The sequence below is a fragment of the Zerene cesonia genome, chromosome 8 (genome assembly GCF_012273895.1).
Source record: "Zerene cesonia ecotype Mississippi chromosome 8, Zerene_cesonia_1.1, whole genome shotgun sequence".
NCBI lineage: Eukaryota > Metazoa > Arthropoda > Insecta > Lepidoptera > Pieridae > Zerene > Zerene cesonia.
In genome coordinates, this window is record NC_052109.1 from 4,476,511 (window position 1) to 4,488,451 (window position 11,941).

The following is an 11,941-nucleotide window of genomic DNA, read 5'->3' on the forward strand; positions in this document are numbered from 1 at the left end:
AGCAAGCTACATCTTCACTGAGAGGTATAGCTTATATTTGTTCGGGCGAAGCGGGGGCGAACAGTTAGTAGAAATATTAACATTGTAGCATTGTACCTAACATTATCACATTCGTTTTATGATTAGCAATGTAAGATCAGTCACTGATAGTCAATCTTAATCCTCTAATGAGGCACTTGAACTAAATCAAATTAAACGATATGCCGACGTTGAGTATACATATAACTAAATGTTTATTTCGCGTAACGTATTGTAAAGACCCAAAATCTGAACTGAGGTAAATAACAAGAAGTAGGTACCAATTCCGAACGGTATGTCGGAACAGTTCTGTGAACATTGTTTATATGGAAATATACCACGGAAAAGTAAGTCTAAGGTTTTACCTCAAAGGCAAAATATATGTTGGCAAAGGTAGGTGTACAGTCTAAACATTTCCAGCCCCCAGGTCTCGATTGAAGTATCACCCGCATCAAGTTTTGATGCTTCGACACAAAAGTTAGTCAAAGTCTCATCTAACTACGAGTTGGACTAACCTTTAAATTTTCATCAAAGTTTGTTCAATGAAATTCAAGAAGTGAAAGGATTTACTTTCTCTTTTCCTACACACTAGATAATATTAGCAGAATTACACACTTTTTTGACGTGACAACGTCTTAAATTCGGCTCGGAGTCACTCATGAAAAAAAAGTGTAACGCCCGGTAACGTTACGATGAGTCACCGAACTATGATCGGTCCGCCGCGCGCGCAGCACTAGAGAATTAGGCGCATTGAATCGGCGCGTGCTTGTGTCTCTGTCTTTTTAGTAAACAAAATATATTTTCTATAGTTAAAATTTGTGCAATTCTTATTTTCATTCAATTCCTTGTTCCTATTGTGCAATTTAATAATATTCATATCAATAAATATTCTACCGAGAAAAAGACGTTGTCACGTAAAATCTTCGCCCGTAAAACCGACTTTACAGGCAACCATTTTTTTTATTAAAAATTGTTTATTATAACTTCGCCTGACGTTTTATTAAATTCTAAGAGATTTTTAACATTGTCTGTAATTTTCTCTTCCTTTACGTTATGATATTTTTACTTTCACGATTTTTATCGATCACCGAGACTCATTATAAGTTATCAATGGTTTGACTAGGTACCTAATAACTAACTATAGTATAGTCCCTTTTATCATACAAATACAATGCATTTATTTACAGGAAATATTATATAATAAGTAAGTAAGTAAGTATTAATAAATAGCCTTATCTGATCTCATAGATTTATCGAAAATATTATCTATACTTAAAGACGATTTTCTCGAACCAGTATCACTTCAGATCTGAATAGCATTCTAGATATTTAGTTGCTAATCGCATGAATTATGGGAGTATTGAATGGAATAACATTAAAAAGGAATAACATAATACGACTTTATAATCGAGACATTGATAAAATTAAAACAATTGGTGCTATCTAGTTTTTTTGCTTATGGCTTATTTGCTCTGATGCATGATTTGCAATTACTACCTAGGATAAGTTGAGTACCTTACGATAATTCACTTGCAATTTATTCCATTAACATCAATATTAGTAGTCTATACAGAAGGATGCGAGAGGAGAGGATAGGAAATATGACGCATATATAGACGCTTTTCTCCCTTCCAATATTATAGATGTTAAATATAAAAATTACCACCCCAAAAAGATATAATTTATGGGTAGAATTGGTAGTTTGAGATCCGGACAAGAAGATAGGATAGTTTCTTTTGATTGGGCGGGCGGAAAGCTAGTTTTTTTTAATAAAACAAAAAGTTTATGTATAAATATTTATTGACATTCCTTAAATTATAGCAGTAACAAAACTTATGGTAACTTTAACTATACAACAGCCATACATCGCTTCCTAATTTTTTCTTTTCATTGTCAAGCAACTGAAACAATAGAAAAAGGATTTATAAATCAAATAAAGGTCGTTTACAAAAATATAACAAAAAAAAAAGGTATCAGGAGGCAGGATTTTCTATTCTATAAAAATTCTCTCATTTTTAAAGCATTTGAATTTGAATATATAATATATTGTACCATTTTTATACTAATAACCTTGAATCGTTCTTTTTTTAATTTTAATAAAAATATGTATATCTTATTTATGCTATTTTATTTCCATATGTAAAAATTTATACTAATTAATCTTGATTGTAACGGTGTGGGGACATGAAATGTTAAAATTTGTTTTCTTTAAAGAAATAAATAAACTATAAAAAAAAAACTTACAAGATTCGACCACGGCTTCAAGAGCAACCATAATAGCGAACCCAAATATCGCGCAGAAGAACTGCATAATTCCAGTGCGGTCTTGCCTCCACACCTCGAAGAAGACCACATAGACTAGAGTACCACATGCAAGACCCTGCAAAGAATAAGTGAAATGAAAAGGAGACCTTTCTCCTATCTACTAATACGTCTCTATTACTGTTTTGTGGGTAGATTTTTTGCTAGAACTGCCTTTCCCTACTGCCTATAGAACTATAACTGTTTTTCTGAAATCCATAAATCATAGTTTCGATGACAGCAATATACTTTCATTTTAGCTTTTATCGCTACTAAGAATGACAGTAAAGCGATTAGGTACTCAATGGAAGAATTTTGTAGATAAATAATCACTAAACTCTTAAGCTCCATTAACAATACCAAATTCCATCCTTATGGTGTATCTCGAGACATTTCTTTGTCATTACCATAGGCAACGTTATATATCACATATAATTTATAATTTATATTAGAAATCTTTGTAAACGATTATTTTTAAGTAGGGATAATTACTTTATTTTCTAATAAGAATACAATGTCTTAAAACAATGATAAGGTCATGGCAACTCAGACTAAACAACGACCAAAAAAATGCAAGTTATGAACTTTAACCTTTCCTTTTAAAATATAATCAGATGCAGAAATTTTAATCTTTACAAGGTTTAAAGTTACCTGTAATACAACGGAATATATTCCAGCGGCCGCCGCGCCGGCTCCACCCACCAGTAAGATCCCAACACCTATACCAAGTGCAGACACGAAAGAGAATGTGAAGATATATAATATTGAGAGCCAGCGCCTCGTGCCTGCTGCCAGCAGTTCCACGCCAATACAGAACGCTATTATGTACTTGTGTGCTGATACTGCTCCGAACATGTACCTGAGAAATGTTTAAATACTATCATCATCATCATCAGCCCACATATGTTCCCACTGCTAAGACAGGCTTTCTATGAGGGTTCGTGCCATAATCGACCACGTTTGACAACTGCGAGTTAACATATACACGTACAGCTGTGACTGCTGGTAGCAAATCACACGTCTGTCAAAGACATCTTGCACAATACAGCGATGCATTCGTGCAGACATACGAGAGCCTTTGATTAAATTATATGGGGTAGAAAAATGAATAATTAATGCTCTCGTATTTTCTTACGAAACGCGATGACATATTGTTCTTTTGAATTTTTTTGTATTTTATGAAAAGAGCAAACACCGGGAGTGGAACTTAATTGACGTAGAATAATTCATAATGCTTATTTCATAAAACTTAATGTTGAAGAAACGAAGAAACTCGAATCAATTATGTGAGGTTGCGTATTTAATGGTACTCACACATCCAAGGTACATTGCTAAAAAACTAATTCAGTATTCTCATAAATATCCTCACAAAATGATAATGTAGGTAATTATAATTTTCATCTCCTACACCAACAGTAGCTTTAATTGTCGAAGCTCTTTAATATGTTCGTATAATATATCAATATATTTATAAAAAAGGTTAACGACACCGACCGATGTTATTGAGAAGGGAAGTACGACACCATATTCTAAAGTGGGGCTAAATGACGACAATTTTCTTTCAAACACAAATATAATAACATCAATCGGTTGAAAACCCATCGAGTCATCGAGTAACCAATCTAAAAAATACTTATTCCTCTTTGGGAACGTCGGTTAAAAATAAATAAGAAACTAGCACCTTGAAAAAACTCGCTACAATAGTTCCGTTTGGAATAATCATTAACACGATCCGCGATCATGTGATTTGTCAAACAACACTTATATCATCGAAATCAGGACATTTCAGCAAATACTATAAGATGTCCAACTATTTATAATTACATTTATTACAATCGCTGTCCACCCACAGCTCACACATTACATCATGTACCTACGTTATTTATAACTTAAACACTTAAGACCTGGAAATGGACCATTATATCAATAGATGTATTTTTCTAGAAGGGACTCTTTTCACACAAGTCTTTGTATTACTTAGATAGTATATCCTCGTGATATTTAATCTGAAAGCTGTAAGAGCTCGATGATAATTCTAACTTCGCCGTTAAATTAAATAAATAACACTTCTTACCATACGCTTCTTGTAGAAGATTCCAAACCTACTGCAAGACCCTCGAACAATTCATGAATGGAAAGCGCCAGCACTATCAGTAGACCTCTTAAAGCAGATACAATAGTATCGTCTGATTTCACTGGTAGATGACTATGACCATGATGCCGGGCGGCCTCAACTTCTTTTATAGTCTGTATGTCTGTATTGCCATCCTCTTCTGATTTACTTCTTCGTATACTTAGAACTCGTGTGAAACTTGTGTTGGCGCTTTTATTTTCTCGACTGTTTATATACACATGGACCAGCTCTTCTACGAGGTACATCATGAAGAACCCACTGCACATAATCAGAGGTGCAAGGTATATAGGCATTTCTGGTAATCGGCCTTCCTCTGGAAATAACGGGATGTATGAATTGTTTATTTCAATGACAATTTAAAGGTTACAAGAAGCTCAAATTCGAGATTTTTAGGTGTATAGTTTTTTAATGAAAATTTTATTTTGTATTTTTCTAAATTTTTATAGTTGTAGCATAATGTGATATATTTTTACTTCTTATATAATAAATGCGAAAATGTTTATACTTTGATTGTATTGCACGTGACAACAAACCAAACAACATGATCGACAAAGACGACATCGGAAGGGGTATAGGATTGATTTTTTTTTTATCTGGGGATAGTTAGGAGACTAAAGAGTTATATTATAAGGCATCTTATTATAGTAGAAATTTCTATCCAAAACGCTGAGCGTGCAGATCGTCGTAATTCATCCATACATATTTTCATTATCATAATATATAGGTAATGATTATGGTGAATGGCACTTCATTTCTGAAATTTATGTCTTGCTTGTGTTGGTTTTTTTTTATAAGAATTTGTTTTAAATGTGATAAATACAATTATCATTTATTATAAGGGGCGTCTGAACAAAAACGATGCCATCCACAAGTTAAAAACAGCAATAGCTGAGACGCAACTCTTTGCTTCCTTGTAAGATGTTTATGTAGGTACCCAAGAACTGTAGCGTATCTACTATGTGTAGGTATTTATGTATAAGAAGCAAAACGATTTCTTACTTTTACCTTATGTTATTCATTAATTAAGTTATAAGAGGTATAACACAAGTTATCGCCCGCTAATCAGCTTATATTGCAAAGATACAATCAGATTAAGTTCATTACTACTAACTACGTAGTTCATTCACACATTACTATCAACTTTGTTGGTGTCTTTGTTGACTCTCAAAATAATCATATTTAAAATCATATTTCTGTAAATTACACATTGTTTCTTACGTACTCATTTGAAAGCGTTCAAAATGCGTCAAAATGTGTTTGGTCACGCCTACGCAAAAATTAAATACTTTCTTCGGGAGAAGTCAGCATATTACATCACGGCGTCTGATAGAAACTCATTTGATACTCATGTATATGTACTTATGAATAAATGTACAAATCTTTATAATATGATATGACTCCCGGTACCTACCTATTGCAAAATAATTAAATTCAATAAAATATTTAACTCTTTTCTCTACACAAATGATTGTCGTGCTTCTCGATCATTATCTTATGTCCTTATTTATTGAAATGAGTACGAGAATTATTTATACAAAGCAAGAGTAAAAATTTAATTATGCAAGTTTTTAATAAGTACCAACTTTCAAAATCTTTTTGAGTCGATGATAATTATTAGTACTCATTATTTTTTATGAACAACCGTTAAAAACCCGATACCTGGCTGGCCCATTTGGAACTGCATATTTATATTTTTTTGAACTATCTACAAAGATTTGAAAAGTTTCAAATGTTGCTTTTCTTTTAACAATTTCACTGCTGTATAATTACTACTGGTAATTACACGTCATTCAATAAATGCAATTTTTAATGTTTATTCAAAACTGTTAGAAACGGGTAGCTATTTAATTATAATTTTAAATGTCAAAGCAAACCTGCTGCTTAAATATATTATTGCTTATGTCCTACGCTGTGCGCAGTTTAAGATCATCCAAACAATGTTAGTGCATATGAAAATTGCACAAAATAAGTTAATATTTTATACATAGATAATAATGATCGAGCTTGTCATTGGGGAAATTTAATTTTATGACAACAAAACCGAGGAAGTTGATTCAAAATAGGTAATAAAAAGAAAATAAGATATTGTCTAGGTATAGAAATTATATTATTTGTACTATTTATATTATAATTTATACCAAATAAGAAAAAAGTACAAGTTAACGGTATAATAAACTGTGCAAGTCCGTTTATAATTATCGGTATTTCAATAAAAAAACACGCAACTTTATTTATGAAATAATACCTTTGAGAAAAGTATAAAAAGTACAATGTTATTCAGTTCGTAAACCTAGGAGTATGTAAAGTCCTAAGATGGAATTAAGGTCAGATTTAAAACCAGTTTGAATTACAATTATAGCTCCAAGCCATGTGTCAGGATGTAAACAGGGCCATTTGATGAACAAAGTGAGAAAGAAACAAATATGGACTGATAAGATGTTTTATCAGACACCCGCTATTAACGTATTAAGAGAGTGTTAATTTGTAGTGTATAAGTCAACAAAGCTCGTTTGTTAGGAAGTGCTAGAATATGGTTGAACAGTGGCGGATTTAGGACCAGTGAATGACTGAGTGCTTAGGCCTCTATACTTCTTACGTAAATTAATTATTCATGCATATATTTACTCTACATTTCTTTCATGCTGGTTCTACAGGAAATCCTTTGAGAAGTTAAAATATATATAGCACTCACATAATTTGAATCAAAATTCAAATCGTCTGTCGATAAATGTGTAAATGCGGCACTGTGCTATATGTACTGACAAAAATCAGAAAATAAATATTTTGTATAGCATGCCCATTTGTCAATAAAATTTTGTGTATCATTCATACCTAGAAGGAAGATTCAAGGATTCCGGAGAAAATGCAGCAATAATTGTAATAAATATATATACTAATATATATTGCTTATATGTATATAATATACAAATGAAAAACTTCTAAAAACTTGACTTTATCAAAGGATTGATGTGACACTTCCTGTGTTACATTATATATCCTTTATTGTTACAATATATTAATCTATATGCAACATCCCATATTTCAGTACAATGCATAGTTAAAATATTTGTAATCTTTGTTTAATTTTTTTTTTCAGTATTAATAAGTACTTCATAGGCTTGTATTTTATATTTAAGAGAAATCTACCTAGCACGAAGCAATTAATTTTATAGTTTATATTGCATGTCCCTACACCGACTCGAATCAATGACACCGGCAAATTGTGTTAGGTGAATAGGACATTTATATAACATGCTGAAATATAACTTACCCTGTAATAATTTTATGTTTTCGTCAACTTCTGGCAACAAATGCATGAACGTCGTTGCAAACAAAACACCACCGCCGAAAGACAGTAATCCAATCACAAGTGAATTAGAGGTTCTCATATTTGAACCATCTTTCGGCATGAACCATTTGTACTTCATCGAAATTAAAATCGGCAAACACCCAACAATCATAGAAACACTAAAGAGAGTAACCATGGTTATTATTTTCGCTCTTAAAACGTTTCCTTCTTCGTTGATCGCGACTTCGTCCATGTTTCTCATTGTAACGTCTATTTGTTTTAAAAGAGGCAAAGCAATATTCAAGTGTGCTGCGTTTCGGCCGCCGTCTCCTCACTAACTGATCCTGCCTGCTGCTCCCCAGTCTTTCTGTAGGCGGACTCATGATAACATTATTAATGATAAAACTGACAGTAGCTGTTTGTTCAATGGCGCGTCAATTAGATTCAGCTCCTGTGTCCGTAGGCTTGTAAGATGCACGCGACTCAGCGCAGACGCACATTGCTGGCGGACGACGGTATATCATTGTTTCAATCAGATATAATATGCCATGAATAACTGGCGTTGTATAAAAAAGTGATATAAACCACGTTAACTTCGGTGCATAAGGTCTTAATTAGGATATAGAGTTCTCTTATGAATGAGTTTTTTGGTAATTTATAAAGTGACACTCATGGTTATGATGATTATTAAAAGTTATAATTAAAATTTTCCCATTAAAAGTTATATAAACCGAAGTAATTATATTAAATATCTCCAAAAAAGTTCTAATTATATAAAACGAATTAATAAATTATATTTATAATTGATTTTATAACTGAACAGATTAAATAATTTGTCATAAATTAATTATGAATACAGTAAGACTACAAGATCAATCGACGAGTTTAATCTTATGTGCTATAAATTCCAATGACTATGCAATGCAATTTGGTTTAGGCCAATTTCCGCAAAGGACATCCCGATCTGCATGCGCCAAGGGGAAGGCTTAGTCCAGTGTTGTATAAAGTGTACTGTTCTCAAACGTGTATTTTAAAAATTATTTTTTTTCATATGTTTCATATTTATACATTTGTTCATAACCTTCAATGATAAAACCACATGCTGTTTGAACATCTGTAAGGACTCTTTGTAACTATCTCTATTGCTCAAGGAAAAAAGATAATTGTACCCTACTTTATTTCCATTAAAAAATTTTGTTCGCAATCATTTCTCTTACGCTTGTAATTCGGAATAGTACCTGCTTATCTATTACCAACGAAGAGACATGAAATACAAAGATCACCCAAAATAATCGGTACCTGCAACTATAAGAGTATTTAATAGCATTGTATGTTTGTTATTAGAAGTTAATTATATCTTAAACGATGACTTGTATATAACGAGATCATGCGATGATGTAAATGTATATATGAATTGCAAGTTTTTTTTTGTCAAGGATATAAACTTTGAAAAGCACTGGACTTTAGTATGCTATACGTTGTATAACGTTCCAATAGGTCCGTAATATGTGCATACTTGACCTATTTAAGGAAGCATCGGTTAGGGAACTAGCAACATTAGAACTATTCAATGTAACATAAAATGTACTGTAATCAAATGTAACCAAATGACTATTACAAAGTTTTCTTTTTTCTTGCTAGTATATTGCTATATAAAAAGTGTGTACAGAAATTACCTGTATGCATCTATAGATGCAAATTGCAAAGTTTGTGCTGCGATAAGCAAATGAATACAGCAATTTAGTGCAATTTTTTCGATATTCCATTAATAGCTTAGATCTATATGAGATACTAGATTCTAATTATTCTGGTCAAGCCTCTGTAGCTATGTTATCAGCCCTGGACCGCTATTTAGTAACAATAAGTTATGGGTACATACAAAATACTAGTAACCAAGTACTTTAGTTAATGATTTAAAACTCGATAATTGTTATATTTTTATTTAGACGACAATGCTAATAAGCGTTAAAATTTTTACTGTAATGTTTTTATTGTACAGGCAGAGAACCAAAAAATCCTTACTAATGTTATAAATTTCGCATTTATGTCTGTCTGTGTATTATCGCAGTAACTCTATCGATCTATCTCTTTTTCATTCCCAAAACCTAATTGAAGGCTGCGGGAAATCCCCGAGACTATCTATCTTTCCAATACGGGCGAAGCCGCGGGCGGAAAGCCTGTAATTCATAAAGACATGCATGGACTCCACTAACATATACAATTAATTGAACACTCAGCAAAATGCATGTAAATATTGTATCTAAATTAGGTACATGCTTTCGTCGAGTCGTTAACTTATAATGCTAGAACGAACTCGTGAACAAATATTTGTTATTAATATAAAGCAATCTGAAGGTAATATTAACTCTATATATCGCGTAAAACTGTTTTATACTAGCTTGATCCCGCGGCTTCAATCTCATGGTACCCAGATAAAGTCTATGTGCTTATCCAGACTATAATCTAACGCTATACCACATAATACTATGCTCTACTAAACATTCGGATGTTGTTTCTACGTGAAAGAGTATAAAGTAGTAAGCATACATTAATAACATATTCTGTCAAAGTTTGGCATACATTGATATCGAAAAATATGACAGACTAGCTGCGCCCCGCGGTTTTACCCGCATAAGTCCGTATCCCGTAGGAATATCGGGGTAAAAAGTTGCCTATATGTTATTCCAGTTGTCCAGCTGTCTACGTACCAAATTTCATTGCAATCGGTTCAGTAGTTATTGCGTGCAAGAGCAACAAACACATACACATCCTTACAAACTTTCGTATTAATAATATTAGTAGGTTTATACAAACACATATTTCTCGTGTTTTATGAGCTGAAATTCTACATATTTATTTTTTAACACCATAAGATGTCGATGATCGCATGTCGACCTATCTACACTAATATCATAAACAGCAATGTATGTAATGCAACGTTGTATTTTTGTATGTTTGTAACGTTTTCATGCAAAACGCACTGGTCCGATTTCAAAAATTCTTTAACCAATAGAAAGCTGCAATTTCACTGAGTTACATTGGCTATACATATATATAAGACGGAGCGAAGATCTAGTTTATTATATTTGTCGGCGGATGACCTGATGACGAACATTTCAAAATCAAAGATTTGGACCACCCGATGTGAAACGTAAAAAGTAAAAAAGCAGTGGTGGCTCAGTGGTGAAAAAAAGCAGTGGTGGCTCAGTGGTGAGGACCTCGGACTTCAAAATCGATAATTCGGGGTTCGAGACCGGGCGAGCGCGCAGGAAATAAATTGATTTTTCAATTTATCTGCGCATGTAGATAACATAACCACTGCTTCAACGGTGAAGGAAAACATCGTGAGGAAACCGGCATGTCCAAGAATTAAAAGTTCGACGGCGTGTGACATCTGCCAACCCGCACTTGGCCAGCGTGGTGGATTATGGCCTGAACCCTCATAGGAGGTCTGTGTCCCAGCAGTGGGAAAATATATGGGCTGATGATAATGATGATGATGATGTGAAACTCAATCCAGCTAGTCTATGACATAAATAGGAATTATGTCTTAGGAAAGTTGTTCAGTGTAATGTACATATTTTTCTGTTTACTTACTACAATAATCGAGTACTGGAAAATTTTATATTGAAATCAATTATATGTATGGGAATTCGCGAATAAAAGTATTATATCTATACCTCAAACCTAATTTTACTGAAGGTATAATATAATATTACAACGCCGGCGCTAACAAGTATAATATATTCTAGGAAAGCCCTCCAGCTAAAACATCGAATTTGTAAAAAAAAAACTGACATTGTCTTTTACGTTAACTGCTGCTTTTTTTTTTAATGGCAATAAGTCAACTGCTGCTTTCAACATTCAACATGTTCAAGGTTGCCATCTTATAGGTTTTCCACAAATTTAGGGAATTTTAAAGTTGCTCCTGTTTAAAAATATGTGAAGTTATTGGCTCTGAAATAATCAAATCTAGTTAATCACATTCATTCTGGGTGAATGACGTCTAGTACGAATGCTTACTACTAAAAAAAACAGATCTAAATAAAATGGGAATGTCTCAAGTAATATGGTGCTTAGCTGGGTCACAGAACATATTATAATAATATTCTACCTATGTTATATTCTTATTAACATTTTTGATTAGTTTATATATTCGCGTAATTAATAGAAAGGCGAAAAGATTCAGATAAGAAAAA

General features: G+C 32.8%; 2 protein-coding genes across 2 annotated transcripts in view; one reads left to right on the plus strand and one right to left on the minus strand.

Moving 5' to 3' along the window:
* Positions 1-1,803: 1,803 nt before the first annotated feature.
* LOC119828596 (zinc transporter ZIP1-like) lies at positions 1,804-8,118 on the minus strand. Its single transcript, XM_038350803.1, has 5 exons — positions 7,725-8,118; positions 4,394-4,766; positions 2,971-3,178; positions 2,263-2,398; positions 1,804-1,919 (listed from the first exon to the last, which is right to left on the minus strand). Exons 1-5 carry the CDS (start codon positions 8,002-8,004, stop codon positions 1,912-1,914), a joined length of 1,005 nt encoding a protein of 334 aa, XP_038206731.1. The 5' UTR covers positions 8,005-8,118; the 3' UTR covers positions 1,804-1,911.
* Positions 8,119-11,791: 3,673 nt separating this feature from the next.
* The window catches only part of LOC119828717 (63 kDa chaperonin, mitochondrial-like), a 3,221-nt gene continuing 3,071 nt past the window's right edge, over positions 11,792-11,941 (plus strand). Inside the window, exon 1 of the mRNA XM_038350959.1 lies at positions 11,792-11,826. Within this exon, the coding sequence (XP_038206887.1) occupies positions 11,792-11,826 (35 nt within the window). The remainder of the gene's footprint in view (positions 11,827-11,941) is intronic.

What these genes read in the sequence shown, in the direction of transcription:
- LOC119828596 (XM_038350803.1), bottom strand. Translation starts at nt 8,004, where the DNA reads ATGAGAAACATGGACGAAGTCGCGATCAACGAAGAAGGAAACGTTTTA. An exon ending in TCTTCTACAAGAAGCGTATG is followed by an intron (nt 3,179 to 4,393) that starts GTAAGAAGTGTT and finishes AACATTTCTCAG; the next exon opens with GTACATGTTCGGAGCAGTAT. An exon ending in TATATTCCGTTGTATTACAG is followed by an intron (nt 2,399 to 2,970) that starts GTAACTTTAAAC and finishes TATTCTTTGCAG; the next exon opens with GGTCTTGCATGTGGTACTCT.